A 14,807-nucleotide genomic window follows, 5' to 3' on the forward strand; every position below is an offset into this window, starting at 1 on the left:
GGTTAATTTTGTATAGCAGGCCTGACTCAGTATACACAGAGTCTACCCACAGATTTATGCCCCCCATTCAATAGTCAGTACTGTTTCACCCATCAAGAACAAAGTGAAGTGGTTTCAAATTACCCCTTCATGGCTGTACCAGTAGTGTAACTTTTTCAGAGCGGATCTCAGTACTATGTATGGTTTATTTCACAGTTGTGGGGCCAATAGTGGAGGCACGATTCCCTGCAAATGTTCAAAGTTGTTCTCAAGGCTTAAGGTATGGCTGCCACACCAATGTTTTTCTGCCTTTTGCATACCTTTGTAATAACGTGTGGTGTATAAGGGTATAAAGTATAGAATCCACGCAGCTTGTGTCAATAAACTTAAACTCTTTGCCTCAAGTGATCTCCAGCTTCTGTGTATTCCCACAACAGGGTGAAAAACTCAAATACTCAAACTGAGTTTTCAGGGAAAAAAACCTAGAATTGATCAAATTAATCGAGTTTTTGAGTGAAGCCCACTGAAAAAAAACTTAAACATCATGAAGGTTGTTTACATCTTCAAAGGGTTAAAGGGACCTCTGCGTTTGACTCCTATATGACCTTGCATCATTTTTGGCATCCAGCATGAGTGAGGTGTGTGTCCTATGTTTTTGATGCCACTGAATTGCGCTGAATGATGCAGGGGGATGCTGTGGGAACCATGGAAGTTCTTCCAGGTCCGGAGATAGTGGTAGCTCCTGGGTTCCCCTGCAGGGCAGGGCCAGGCCAGGCCAGCTGGGCGCCCCAGGCAACCCAGCCAGCCACATCGGCCCTCCACCGCACAACACCACATGAGCACGCGCATGCGTGCCTACGCGAGCGTGCGCATGCGCGCTAAACCACCGTGTCTCCCCCCTCCCCTCCTGGTGAGCACACGTATGCGCACTGACACACGCGTCACTCAATTACCTCGTAGGCACACAGCAACAAGCCGGATTCAGAGGCCCGGACTGGGGTAGCCAGTAGTGGAAGGTACGTGCCTGGCGCCTCCCAAGCTTTGCGCCCTAGGCACGTGCCTACTCTGCCTACCGCTAGTTCCAGCCCTGTTCACCTGCATCAAAGAAGCACAGCACTCAATTCAGAACAGAAGGCAAGAAGGAGTTAGCAGCACCAACCTCAACTATATGGAAGTGCAAGGAGCACATTTTGATGCAAGTAAGTACCTTTCATGAAAGCAGGCAAAGTGAAGGGACTGCAATTAGCTTGCGAAAGTATGTGAGCCCTAAGGACTGAGCAATGCTAAGCACAACTATACAGAAGTGCAAGGAGTGTATTTTGACACAACAAGTACCTTTAAAGAAGTGGTGTTACGAACAACCTACTGTGGGGTACTTGCAGACATACAGAAACCCTCGTCTTAGATACCTACATTGTAGCCTATGAGAAATGAAGCAGGGACTGACCCCACTGAATGCTATGGGAGAAAGTAATCCAGTAATGCCTAGCATAGACACCGCACTAACTCTACTTAATTCTACTAGTAAAAGTAATTCCTCTTGAAAAACCATGGATTCGAAAATATCAAAACCCTACAAGATAAGGTTGTGTTTTTATTAAAGTGATTATTTGTATAAATAAATGCTTTTTTTTATTATTTCCTTTGTTTGGTGAAAGATTTCTTTAATAAAGAAATGATTCTAAAAAATGTGTAAGTTTTATTTTACCTTGTAGGGCTGACAGACAAAGAAAGTTTACAAAGTTTCGGAAATTAATTAAAGCCAGATTCGCTAAAGTCACGAGAGCATTACTCAATCAATAGGACTGACTGTAAAATATAAAGATAGGTCAGGTTTCCATAATAATAACAAAACATTCATTGGTTTAGTTTTACTACTTTCAATAACAAATACATATCTTGATTTTCATTAGCCATCTTATTGCGACTTGGAGAATACCATTTGGTATCATTCTTTCAATAACTAAAGCTTTGCAAAAGTCATTATTCAGAGATATTGGCTTTTCACGCCTAAGTTATTTTGTTTCATTGTCGACAGCCCAAGACTCTCAATAGGAAAAGCTGCTTAGCTCTGGCTCGAAAAAATGTTTCGCTTTATTTCGAGGTACAATGAAAATAATGAAAACTGTCACTTTAGCCTTGATGTTGAGGCCAGCTATTATACCTTGGGGAGAAATATACAAGCTTATTGCAAAACAAACATTGAATAAAAACCCCATTAAAATATTTGTGTGTTTTTTTCTTGGTGGCCATTACTACCTTATTAAATATGCTAAACTTGCTCATCTATGCATGAGGCCCGCAATGTCTACTGATACTTAAATCAAGATGACATTTCTGAAGTCACAGTGATTTTCGGAGTTAATAATATGGTCATTATATAAATTTTAAAAATGTACAAACAAGCCAGATATAATGCTAAAGCAATCTATAAAGGCTTTTTTTCTAGAAACAGTTTTTAAGTCTTTTTAAACATTAACATTCCTTATGACATCATTCTAACTGCTGGGCCATAGTCCAGGACACTCAATAACCGCACACTTGCATATATTCCTAAAGGGAAAAAGTCTGTTAAGTTTCTTGGATCTTACATCTGCAAATTCTCCAGGGAGTCATTAAATATCAGCTAAAAAATCTCTGTTGTAACAATAGAAACAGCTGTTAATGGATCAGACCCAAAATAACCTATCCCAAAGAAATTATGAATGATCTTTCCAGTTTTGGAAAAGTAGTTTTTTTTATTGCTATATCCTTGCACATTTTTCAGTGGTAAGTTATTGAGTTTGCAAAGCACTATCGCATAAGTCTGATGGAGTAAGTTATGTATAAGATGGAGAGAGAGGTTGGTGTAATCATATTATGTTTATTTCTGTATGGGATTTTATGTTCCCTATAGTTATCTGAATATAACTTATACGATTGCCAGTAATGGCTCCCTTCCTGCCAGCTGCTAATATTCTTATAGTTTCATTCAAAGCAAAATACTGTTGTTGTTTTTTCTAAAGAACTATATTGTTGATACTGTTATAGGTTTTTTTCTGCTTTGATCCTATAGGATTAATTCCAGGAACCCTGTAACAAGTGCTTTGCTTATATCACTTGTCACATTGCTTATACCACTACAGATACCCTTGTTCTTACAAAATAAATGTATTGCTCATGTCCCTGTAAAGAAGAAAACTATGCGCAAGTTGAGCGGCAAAAATGTCTTGCCACGGGGGGCGTGGCCGGAAGCCGACGGAGACGGACGCTTAGTACTGCACCGCAGCACCCGTGCTGCTAAAATACTGTTTTTCTCTCTGTAAGAACCGCCGAGTCGTGACGGGAGAACCGGAGCGTCTTTTTTAGCGAGTTCTCTTACCCGGCGGTACTCTGCGGCTCATAGCCAGGGCTCAGAATTGTGCGCCGATATGGGGAAAAGTCGCGGAGTGAATTCACGCGTCGGCGTGAAAACGCCGAATATCCAAGATGGTGCTGGCGCTCGTGGAGTGTCACCTAACTCTGCTAAACATGGCGATGGAGAGGGAAGAACTATCACCAAGTTGGGGAAAGGGAAGATTATTGGAGCCTCTGCAGCATTGAAACTGGGCAAGTATGCCAGGGATACCTCCCATAATGACACTATGCACAAAAGCCAGGGGTCTATATCTCCTGAGCCTTCCCCTTATGGTTCTCCCATGCTTTCTCCGGTCAGTAATTTAAGTGAACAGATAGCAGAACATAGTGAACATACTGTACACATTGAGCCAACTTTGTCTGAACTTATGTTGCTCATTAACAGCAACCATGCTGCCACGATAGCAAAGATGGATGACCTTAAACAGGATTTTGCTTTGCTGAAGCAGGATGTGCAAAAGATAAGGGAACGTACAACAGAGGCAGAGAGGCGCATTTCCACACTCGAGGATGTTACTACCTCTATCCCAAGTAAATTATCTGAAATGGCACAGAAAGTTCGGAGATTGGAGGAAAAAGCGGATGACCTTGAAAATAGGCTCCGCAGGAACAATATTAGATTGGTGGGCCTACCAGAAAGAGTGGAGGGGAGTACGCCTGAGCTCTTCTTGGAGGATTGGCTCAAAGATACGTTTGGGTGCAATCATTTTTCATCAGCGTTTACAGTGGAGCGGGCTCATAGAGTCCCGGCTCGTTTACCCCCACCTGGTGCTCCTCCTCGCCCTTGTATAGCCAGAATACTGAATTATAGAGATCGAGATAAAATCCTCTCGGAAGCTCGGAAAAAGCAGGAAATTATCTATGAGAATGTTAAAATCTCCATATATCCAGATTTCTCCACTGAAGTGCGAAAGCAAAGGCTAAAATTTGCAGATATAAAAAAACGTCTCCGGCAGATCAACCTATCGTATGCGATGTTGTTTCCAGCTAAACTGAGAGTCCAGGATGGTGACAAAGTCCATTTCTTCACAGCCCCGGCCGAGGCCAATGCGTGGCTGGAGGGAAGGCCTCTGTGACTACGGGCTCACCGACTCAGAGACGCTCATGATCTTGCTGCACGATTGACCTTGGGACTGGTTCGAAACTGAAGATTTGTAAGCACGGGACAATTGGGAAGGCTAAGACATAACTAAGGGTGTCAGTTAGCTTTTTGGCCACTAGTTGGGAGCAATAGGGTTCCTCCCCATAGGGTTAATGGTATTGGGTGTAGGCCCTCCTAGGATTAGGGGATGGGCAGGGTGGGAAAAGGGTATGTGTGGGATTTCATTTTTTATGTGTTTTGTATGTTATGGTTCACATATAATTATCTTGATCAAGGTACTTTTGAATTTTGAGATATTCCAATTTTCTCCCATATGCAGTCCTCCTTGACTCTAGTATCTTGGAATATTAGGGGTCTTAATTGTAAATATAAGCGTGCTCGAGTGTTCGATTACATCAAAAGATATAAGCCTGATGTTTTGCTCCTACAGGAGACCCATTTGGTGGGCCAGAAGCTTCTTTCGTTGAAGAAACCTTGGGTGGCCTATGTTTATCATGCCTCATTTTCTACTTATGCAAGAGGGGTTTCGATTCTTGTTAAGAAGGGTGTTCCGTTCGAGTGTGTGGGGATTAGAACAGATTTTTATGGCAGGTATATTGTCCTTCATTGTAAAATTGCTAACCAAATTTTTACTTTGGCTAATATATATTGCCCTCCTCCATTCTCTTCATCCCTCCTAGACCAGGTCTATTCAGTACTTGCCTCCTTTCCAAGTGCTCCGATTTGTATGGTAGGGGATTATAATGCCACTCTTGATCCTCATTTGGATAGGCTGGGTCAAACAAGTAGTTATAACCAGGGATTGAAGCAATGGGTGGATAACCTAGGTCTTATAGAACTATGGCGTTGGAAACATCCGGGCGAGGGACAATATTCATGTCATTCAGCGACCTATGCTACTTTGTCTCGAATAGATCTAGCTTTGGCCTCTGTAGATTTTGCACAACAGGTTAGTACTGTGGAATATCTTCCGAGAGCGTTTTCAGATCATTCCCCTTTGTGTATTTCAATTCGAGTGGGGGTTGGTGGTAATAGAGCAAATTGGAGATTATGCCCAATGTGGTTATCAAATGTACAAGTCAGGGATCACTCATGTGAAGAATATGGGGCATATTGGGATATCAATGTGGGAACGGCTCCTCCAGGAATCCTATGGGAGGCATCCAAGGCGGTCGCTCGGGGGGTGTTAATTAGTGAAATTGCTAAGGTTAAGAAAATATCTAAGGCAGAAGTTGATAAAGCAGCTATGGCTCTTACAGAGGCAGAGAGGGCCCATAGTCAAGTTCCCACGGATACCACATATCAGCTACTGGTTCAGTCACAAAGAAAGCTGGAGTTGGCCCAAACGAAGCTGACTGGTAATCGGTTGTTATATGCCAGCCAGGGCATATTTGAACAGGGGGATAGAGCTGGTAAATTACTGGCGAGGTTGGCTTCAGCTAGGGATTCACAGACTCCAATAGCTCAGATACAGGATTCAGCAGGGGAAGTGGTTAATACTCCAGATGATATACTCTCAGTCTTTATGAATTTTTACGAGACGTTATATCAGACGAAGGCAGGTTATTCAGCAGAGCAGGTATTTTCTTATTTGGAGGCAATTACTCTCCCTAGTCTGACACAGGAGGAGAGGGAGTATCTTGATACCCCGATATCTGAAAAGGAAGTGGTGGAAGCGATATCGGCCCTCCCCTCTAATAAAACCCCGGGCCCAGATGGCCTTCCAGTTGCTTGGTATATAACACAGGGTCACTCTCTGGTTAGACACTTACATGAAACCTATATGTCTGCCTTTGAGCAGGGGATCCTCCCGCCTTCCTTTTATGAGGCAGTTATTGTTCTGATAGCGAAGGAGGGCAAAGATCCTGCGTTGTGCGATTCATATAGGCCGATATCGCTCATAAACACAGATGCCAAGATATTGGCAAAGATCTTGGCCACCAGATTAGCTAAAGTAATTCCCTCTATAATACACAAAGATCAAACGGGCTTTATGCCTGGTAAGTCGACTACTATTAACCTGAGAAGAGTCTTTACTCATTTACAGACTAATCATATAAATGCTGGGTCAAGGATCATTGTGTCCCTGGACGCTAACAAGGCATTTGACTCAATAGAATGGCAGTATCTGTGGGTAGTCATGAGGAAATTTGGGTTCGGCCCGGGTTTTATCAGATGGGTTCAAATGCTATATTTTAAACCTACGGCATGTATTAAAGTCAATGGCATGGTGTCCTCCTACTTCCCCTTGGCTAGGGGAACTAGACAGGGATGCCCCTTGTCTCCTTTTTTATTTGCAGTAGCAATTGAACCCTTAGCTGCCTGTCTCCGTCAGGATCCGAGGGTTGTGGGATTTAAGTATGGTGCATTGGAAGATAAGATTGCTTTGTACGCGGATGATATGTTATTGTTCTTAGAAAATTCGGGTTCATCTTTGCAAGAGGCCTTGGGTATTATAAAGAGATTTGGTGATTACTCTGGACTAATTATAAATAAATCTAAGTCCGTTATTCTCCCTATTGACGTGAGACCTATCCAATCTACTAGTTCATATGGTATTAAATGGGTGAATAAGTTTAAATATCTGGGGATTATTATTTCTTTAGATCATAATCTGTATATCTCAGATAATATTAACCCAGTAGTAGAACAACTTGGAAAGGCAGTTAAAGTATGGTCCTGTTTACCAATCTCCCTATGGGGTAGAATTAACCTGTATAAAATGATTTATCTTCCTAAGCTTTTGTATAAGCTACATAACTCTCCTGTATGGATCTCAGAATATCATTTTCGCAAGATTAACTCTGTTTTATTGCCTTTTATATGGGCTAATAAATCCCCACGCATTTCCTGGATTTCATTAACAGCTACGTTGGATAAAGGGGGCTTGGCTCTACCCCATTTACGGTACTATTTTTTGGCTAGTCAGATTTATCATATTCACAGTTGGCTTCATAGCGAGGTGGAGGATCCAGCCCTGTTAATTATGGCCTCTAGAATTGGATCACTGGAGGCCCTTAAAAACTTGCCATATAGACGGCTGTGTGATTATGATGACTACCCATCTACAATAGCGGTTCCATTTAAAGCGTGGGAAATTGCTTGTTCGTATATAGGCCATAAGTCCCCTTTGTTATCGCCCTATCTGCCATTGTGGAGGAATTCTAACTTGCCCCACTTTAAAACTATGCAAGATTGCTCGTACTGGACTGCAAAAGGATGTAAGTTGCTGGGAGAAATTCTGGTAAACCAGGTATTTCCTACTTTTCAACAAATGAAGGCACAACTCAGTGAACCAGAATTGCAGTTCTTTCGTTATCTCCAGTTGCGCCACGCTTTTAAGGCTCAGTTTTCATCTCTGGAGGTGATATATAATATCTCCCCGATAGAGCGGATATTGAGGGAGTCAAAAAGGGATAAACTGACTGCTAGGCTATATCAGGAGTTACTGAGTACTGTTCCTGCGCCATTTGACAGGGCATGGAGACGCTGGCAACAGATAGTCCCTGATATTAGTGAAGAACAGTGGGAAGAGGCTATTGGCTCAATTTATGGTGATCTAATTTCTTTACAGGATAGACTGGTTCAATATAAGTTTATCCAACAGTTGTATATAACTCCTATAAAGAGGCAGAAAATGGGTAGAGAAACTGGGGCAAATTGTCCAAGATGCCAGGAGCCAGATGCATCTTTTTTGCATATGGCATGGTACTGTCCCCCAGTGCAAAGGTTTTGGAGGGAAGTGATTAGATATTTGGCTGACAACTTAGCACTTCCCTGTGGTTATTCTCCAGGAATATGTTTATTGGGACTGGTGGATGACTTAGTACCCTTGAACAAAACTAGAGCACTTATGCGGGTTGTACTATTTTATGCCAAGAAATTAGTGATAATGAACTGGATGGGTAAGAACAATCCGACCATAACTCAATGGGTTACACTAATTAATAAAACACTTCCCTCTATTAAGCTTACCTATCGGGCCCGAGGGTGTCCGGAGAAATTTGAGAGAATATGGAAGCCATGGCTGGAGGTTAACGGTGTGTGAAACCTGTAGAAAGCTATACTTATAATCTAGTTAAACTTAGGTTGGACGCTGGGTATAATGTGCTGTGAATTATGATCTTATTTAAATGGTTTAAGTGGATTGATCAGTTAGTATTTTGGTGGATAACTGAATTTGAATTTATACTTGAATTGTATTGTGAACCAGGTTGGTGTTGTGTCTATCTCTTTCTTCTCCCTTTCCTCTTCCCCTCTTTCTTTTCCCCCCCCCTTTTTTTTTTTTTTTTTTTTTTTTTTTTTTCTCTTTCCCTCTCGCCTCCTGGTGGTAGTGAATATGAGAGGCCGGCGGAATCACATTATAATAGAGGTGACCATTCAAGGGGTAATGGTATTGGGTGAGGGTAATACTGGGACTAGTGTTGATAAAGGAATAACGAATTGGAATGGTGGAGAATATTATTGGTATTGCTGTGGTTAAGGGGGAGATAGGACACAGTTGTGACTGAGTGAGGGGAAACACTGGGATTGCGTGATAAAGGCAGGCATAATCTAATGAGACTGGTAATATAATTATCCACTTGTAATATTGTGGGTACGGGGGGGAGGGCACAGATATGAGTTAATGCGATAGCACATGTATAATGAATCGCATAGGGGGGTAATATATGTAGCTACACACAGTAGCCCATGGGCCAAGTATTTATAATAACACGGAAGGGGTCACGAAATGGATGTATATACAAGGGTTGTGGAATGCACGGTGGGAAACTCCCTCAGCTTCTATACGTACTACTGACTATAGGAGGATGTAATGTATTGTGTCATGTATGTTCTGTGTTTTTTTTGTAAAATTCAAATAAAATAATGTTTTAAAAAAAAAAAAGAAGAAAACTATGGCCATTGACTGATTTACATATAGAACAATGGTGTTTGTGCATCTGGTGCACAACACAATACCATTTTGCCCACTGCAATGAACAATTTCTTATGTGCAGTGTGCATATAGTGAAATTTTTTGTAGGCATGTATGCAACATTTTCATTGCCAAAACATGTGTGAAAATTCAGCAAAAATCACCCATCACACATTTTGCATGATAAAAACACTGCAAAAAACTGTCATTGACGGCACAGAAGAAAACAACAACAAAAAAATATGTTTCACAAATTTGCAGGATAGAATAACTCATCACTAGTTTCTCTGGTTTCCTACCACCAGTACTAATTTATAATGGGGCTTCCCTCTTAAGGTTCTTTTTTTTTATAAATATGAGGGCTAGGTTAGTATTCCTACTCCTGAACTATTATAATTACCAAAGGGTGCACTTACAATAATAGGTAGGGATAGTAATACACTACGTCAAGGAGGAAATTCCATTTATTTCTGTGATACGTTACATGATACGTTACGTTACCTTAGTTCAATCTGAAATATGCATTTTGCATTTGATTTTATTGACAGTGTCTATCCCAGAAGTTCAAAAATGCTGGAACAGATTTCTTATACTCGGTCCAGATTCCAGTGGAAACATTAAGCGGAGCAGCTTGCTATCGAAGAATCCATTCACAAAGCAGGTAAACATGAAAGATTAATATTTTTATCATTGTTTATTTATGAAATTCCAACATTTCTCGACTATGTGCAACAGAAGATAGATTATGCAGGAAGGAGAAAGAAATCAAGCAAGAGGTTAAAGGACCCTGTTTGTGAGAGCTTGCACATATTTATTCTACAGAGCTAGTTGTAGTAGCGAATTTTCAAGATATTTACTTGAAGATACAGCAATTTTTCCAGCACTTTAAAAAGATGATATATAAACATAGCCAATAAATTGTTCCTTAGCAAATATTGTTATTATTGTATGTTATTAACACTGTTAGTGATGGGCGAATTTGCGGTGTTTCGTGTTTCGTGTTTCTAGCAAAATTCGCGAAACGGCGAAAAATTCACAATACAGCGACGGCGTCTCGTTTTTGTGGTTTCACGAATTTATATTATATAATCGCGGGAATTCGCAGCGAATTCGTGCCTGGCGAATAAAGTCGCCCATCACTAAACACTGTATCTCACACAGGTATAGGCCAAATGGTCCTCTTTTATTACTATGTGGAAATCTAGGTTTTTATAGTAGGTGTCAGTACAAATGTCTATTAGGCAGAACAGTAAAAATAAAGCAAAGCAAAGCCAGGAAGTCTTTACATTGCAAAAAAGATTGCTCCACAATTCAGTTTACTTAACAAACTCCTCAAAAGGATAGCATCCAGCACTCTGGAACTCTATACAGGGTTTGGATTTGGTTTGGCCAAACTTATGGATTCAGCCCAATCCAAATCCTGATAAAAATAGCAGAATCTAGTCTTCGATGCATCCCTACTAGGAACCCAGTGCTGTATGTCGTATATTTACATTTCCTGTCAAATCCCCCATTCTTGCCTACATACAGTCACAGCACATTCTTGTAGCTTTCTGATCTGATATTAGTCCATAACCTGTCAAATGACTGCTCCTCACCTCATCCTACCCCAGTTTTCCTCATGTTACCCCCTTCCCGACAAGTATTTCTTTCTCTTTCTTGTTCTAATTTGCACTTTTACTGACCTTATCCAGGCACCCTTTAGCCTCCCCTGTTCTACATTCTGCATGAATATTGTGTTAAGACCTCAGGAAAGTACTGCAACACAAGGTACATTTCCCCATGCTGCATCTATGAGCATTTTTAGGGTCATTAGAAAAGTCATGTTAGTCTTGCATACACGTGAGTGCAGATTAAAGTACCAGAAATTCACCTAACATTATATAGTCTCGTACCTCGTAGCATCCCAGCTGAGCTGAATAACAATATGTTCTACTGAAGTTGGCCTGTTAATTATTCCTTATTAGATAAAGTATGACACAACCTGATGACTTACATTTCATTGACAGTGATGATGGAACACAGTTTAAGGACTACTCTTTGTAAAATAATTCACAATCCATATATTTGCATATGAAACCAATAAGAAATATCTGCCAAGAAGAAATATCCTTTAAGATGGACTGAAATTAGTAAGTCATGAACGAAGAAGGATCTGTTCTAACAGAAAAACACTGTCCAGTTTTTCCCATGTACAGTATGTCAATAACGTTTTCGCATGATAAACTGTGAGATAAGTTTTTCTGAATTGAATTGCATCTCAAATTGAATCTCGTCCATGGGTTTTCATGTACGGTAATACACTTTTTTTCTCACTGAATTGAATCTGCATGAAGCTACTGTGTAATGAAAATTTTAAACAAAAACTGCCTGTTGGTTTGCAGACCCCGTCTATCTCAAAGAAAATCTGAGCACAGCATATACCCCATGGTTTTATGACTGCAAGCTGCAGATGACCTCTCCCACTCCTTCTAATGAATGCCTACAGTACAGTCCTGCTCTGGTCCAGTTTTTAAGCCCAGACCCACAACCTGCATTTTTACCTTGCTATCCAAACAGAAACTTCCTTTGCTGCTACCTGCAGCTCTTACTGCTAACGAGCTGTGGCATTATCAGAAGTGGCAGGGGCAAAATAGTATAGTATAAGTATTAAAAAAAGTTTAGCATTTTTTTTTAAAGGAGTAAAACTTGTAATAGATAAGACCCACAACCTGACCTGCAACCTGAGCCTGCAAATGCAAATCTATACCGTATAAAAATCCCTACCAGCAACCCACAGGTTACCTACTTTTTGGCAGTAACCAACCCATTGCAGGAATGTAGTACAGGTGAGGTATTCATAATCTGGAAACCTGTTATCCAGAAAGCTCCGAATTATGGAAAAGATATCTCCCATAGACTCCATTATAATCAAATAATCCATCTTTTTAAAAATGATTTCCCTTTTCTCTGTAATAATAAAGCAGTACCTTGTACCAAGCTAAGATATAACTAATCCTTAATGGAAGCAAAACAAGATTATTGAGTTTATTTATTTAAACCAGTTAAAATGAAAAATCGGCTGCGGCATGGTACACGCGCCGCTTCCTATTCTGAAGTTGCCCGAAGTTTCCTCGCGAAGCAACTTTGGGCGACTTTGGAATACGAATAATTAGCCAGTGCAAGACAGAGGTAAGGCATTTGGGGAGATTGGTCGCCGCAAAGACGAGGCGATTAGTTGCAAGGCGACTAAATCTCCCCAAATCACCCAGTGTGACTTACCCTTAAGCTATGAAGATCCAAATTATGGAAAGCTCCATTATCCGGAAAACCCCAGGTCCCAAACATTCTGTATAACAGGTCCCATACCTGTTATAACAATTATTCTAAGAGCTTCATTCTCTATTCTACCATTGTTTTTCTCTGGACATGTGGTGAAATGGGCCCTGTGGTCACTGAAGGTAATTGGTTGGTGGGCAAAGGAATATATTCAGTAGGACTTGTTGTGAGGAGTAGAGATGGGAGATTGCACATTGTACACATTCCATCATCTAATTAAATGTAATTACAATTGGTATATTTTATAAGGGGCAGTTTTTGTTTAAGCTACACATTTATTTTCATAATACTAACATCACCATTGATGTGACTTGTTCTAAACAAGACTTATTTGTGTTACACATTCTGTGAAATGTAATTCTGTTTGAATTAAGACAATTCCAACTGTTTCAAAATGAAATTCAGAAGTGATTTCACATTCTATTAGTAATATTAGTAAATATTTTGCTAACAGTTCATTCTGAATACTAAAAAGGAGCATGACAGCCCTGCATGTTCATTACAGTTGAGACAATTGTCTTTTACTGTGCCTACATGTCTGTGTTGTTACAGAAAAAGAGAGAGTTCATCAATAGCTGCCAATGATTTACTTATGCTTTTATGGACAGCATCAAACAATACAATGAATAATCAGCATTAATGGATCTTTGCGTTTCCAGATTCCTCAATACCGTTATGTAAATGAATAGCTCCAATTTTAGATTAGAAGCGGATCTGCAGATGTTCTGTGAAAAATAAGAGGCAGGCAGATGTTTGGGAAGATAAAGTGCCTCATAATGGTATGCATTGTTCATTAATGCTGATTCATTTATTCCAGAAATATTGCAAATTTGCAAATTAAGCAGGCTTTCAGCTTTCCCATACATTCTGAGCATGAAACTGATTCTCTTTGCATTGCCCTGCTGTGAGCTCAAAATCAGAACAGCTTATGTTTCTAAATTTTTTGTTTTGCTCTTGTGTACTAGTTACCAACAACTGCTTGAGGATCATAACCCTTGCATTCCTGTTTAACATTTTCAGTAATTTATTGAAGTCCCTATTCCCTATTCCTTTTCTAATAATGTATCATGATACATTTTGGGGTTTATTTACTAAACTCCGGTTGGGTTTTTGGGGCAAAACTAGAATTTTTCTGGGTTTATTAAAGTCTGATACAGCAAAAAGACAGAATCTGAAAATACACCATCTCAGACCTGCCGAGGTGGTGTATAAGTCAGTGGAAGCGGTCCCTATCTTAATTGGAAGTTATCGTGGTCTGTTCTGAGTTGATACTGAAAATCCTATCATTTTCAAGTTTTCAGGCAAAAAACATGCCACTTCATGAGCTATGATTTTGACCAAAGTGTTATCTACATACCTAAACCAGTGATTTGGTGTAGTTCCCTTGAATGTATCTAAGGCCCCCCTTTCTACTTCCTCCATGTACATGTTTTGCACAATGGGACTAGGGATGTAGCGAACGTCGGAAAAAAAGTTCGCGAACATATTCGCGAACTTGCGCAAAAACGCGAGCGGTTCGCGAACGGTTCGCGAACCCCATAGACTTCAATGGGAAGGCGAACTTTAACATCTAGAAAAGACATTTCTGGCCAGAAAAATGATTTTAAAGTTGTTTAAAGGGTGCAACGACCTGGACAGTGGCATGCCAGAGGGGGATCAAGGGCAAAAATGTATCTGAAAAATCTGCCTGTGTGTGCTTGGAAGAGATAGTGTAGGGGGAGAGCTGTTAGTGATTTCAGGGACAGATGATAGTAAGTTTGCTGGCTAGTAATCTGCTTGATACTGCTCTGTATTGGAGGGACAGAAGTCTGCAGGGATTTGAGGGACATTTTAGCTTAGGTAGCTTTGCTGGCTAGTAATCTACTGTTCTCTTTAAACAACTGCCATACGTTGACCTTGTAGGCATTGTTTGCCCAGTTTTTTTGGACGCAGCCACTGAAGCACAGTTGCCAGAAAAAATATGCCATATAAATGCTGAAAATAGTCATTTTTCGCCATACGTTGACCTTGTAGACATTGTTTGCCCAGTTTTTTTGGACGCAGCCACTGAAGCACAGTTGCCAGAAAAATTATGCCATATAAATGCTGAAAATA

At 40.4% G+C, this 14,807-nt stretch overlaps 1 protein-coding gene across 1 annotated transcript in view; it reads left to right on the forward strand.

Moving 5' to 3' along the window:
- LOC108712236 overlaps positions 1 to 14,807 on the forward strand; it is a 114,272-nt gene that overhangs the window by 34,431 nt on the left and 65,034 nt on the right. Inside the window, exon 4 of the mRNA XM_018254396.2 lies at positions 9,944 to 10,056. Coding sequence (XP_018109885.1) covers positions 9,944 to 10,056 — 113 coding nt within the window. The remainder of the gene's footprint in view (positions 1 to 9,943; positions 10,057 to 14,807) is intronic.

The sequence above is a fragment of the Xenopus laevis genome, chromosome 1L (assembly GCF_017654675.1).
Source record: "Xenopus laevis strain J_2021 chromosome 1L, Xenopus_laevis_v10.1, whole genome shotgun sequence".
In the NCBI taxonomy this organism is placed as follows: domain Eukaryota; kingdom Metazoa; phylum Chordata; class Amphibia; order Anura; family Pipidae; genus Xenopus; species Xenopus laevis.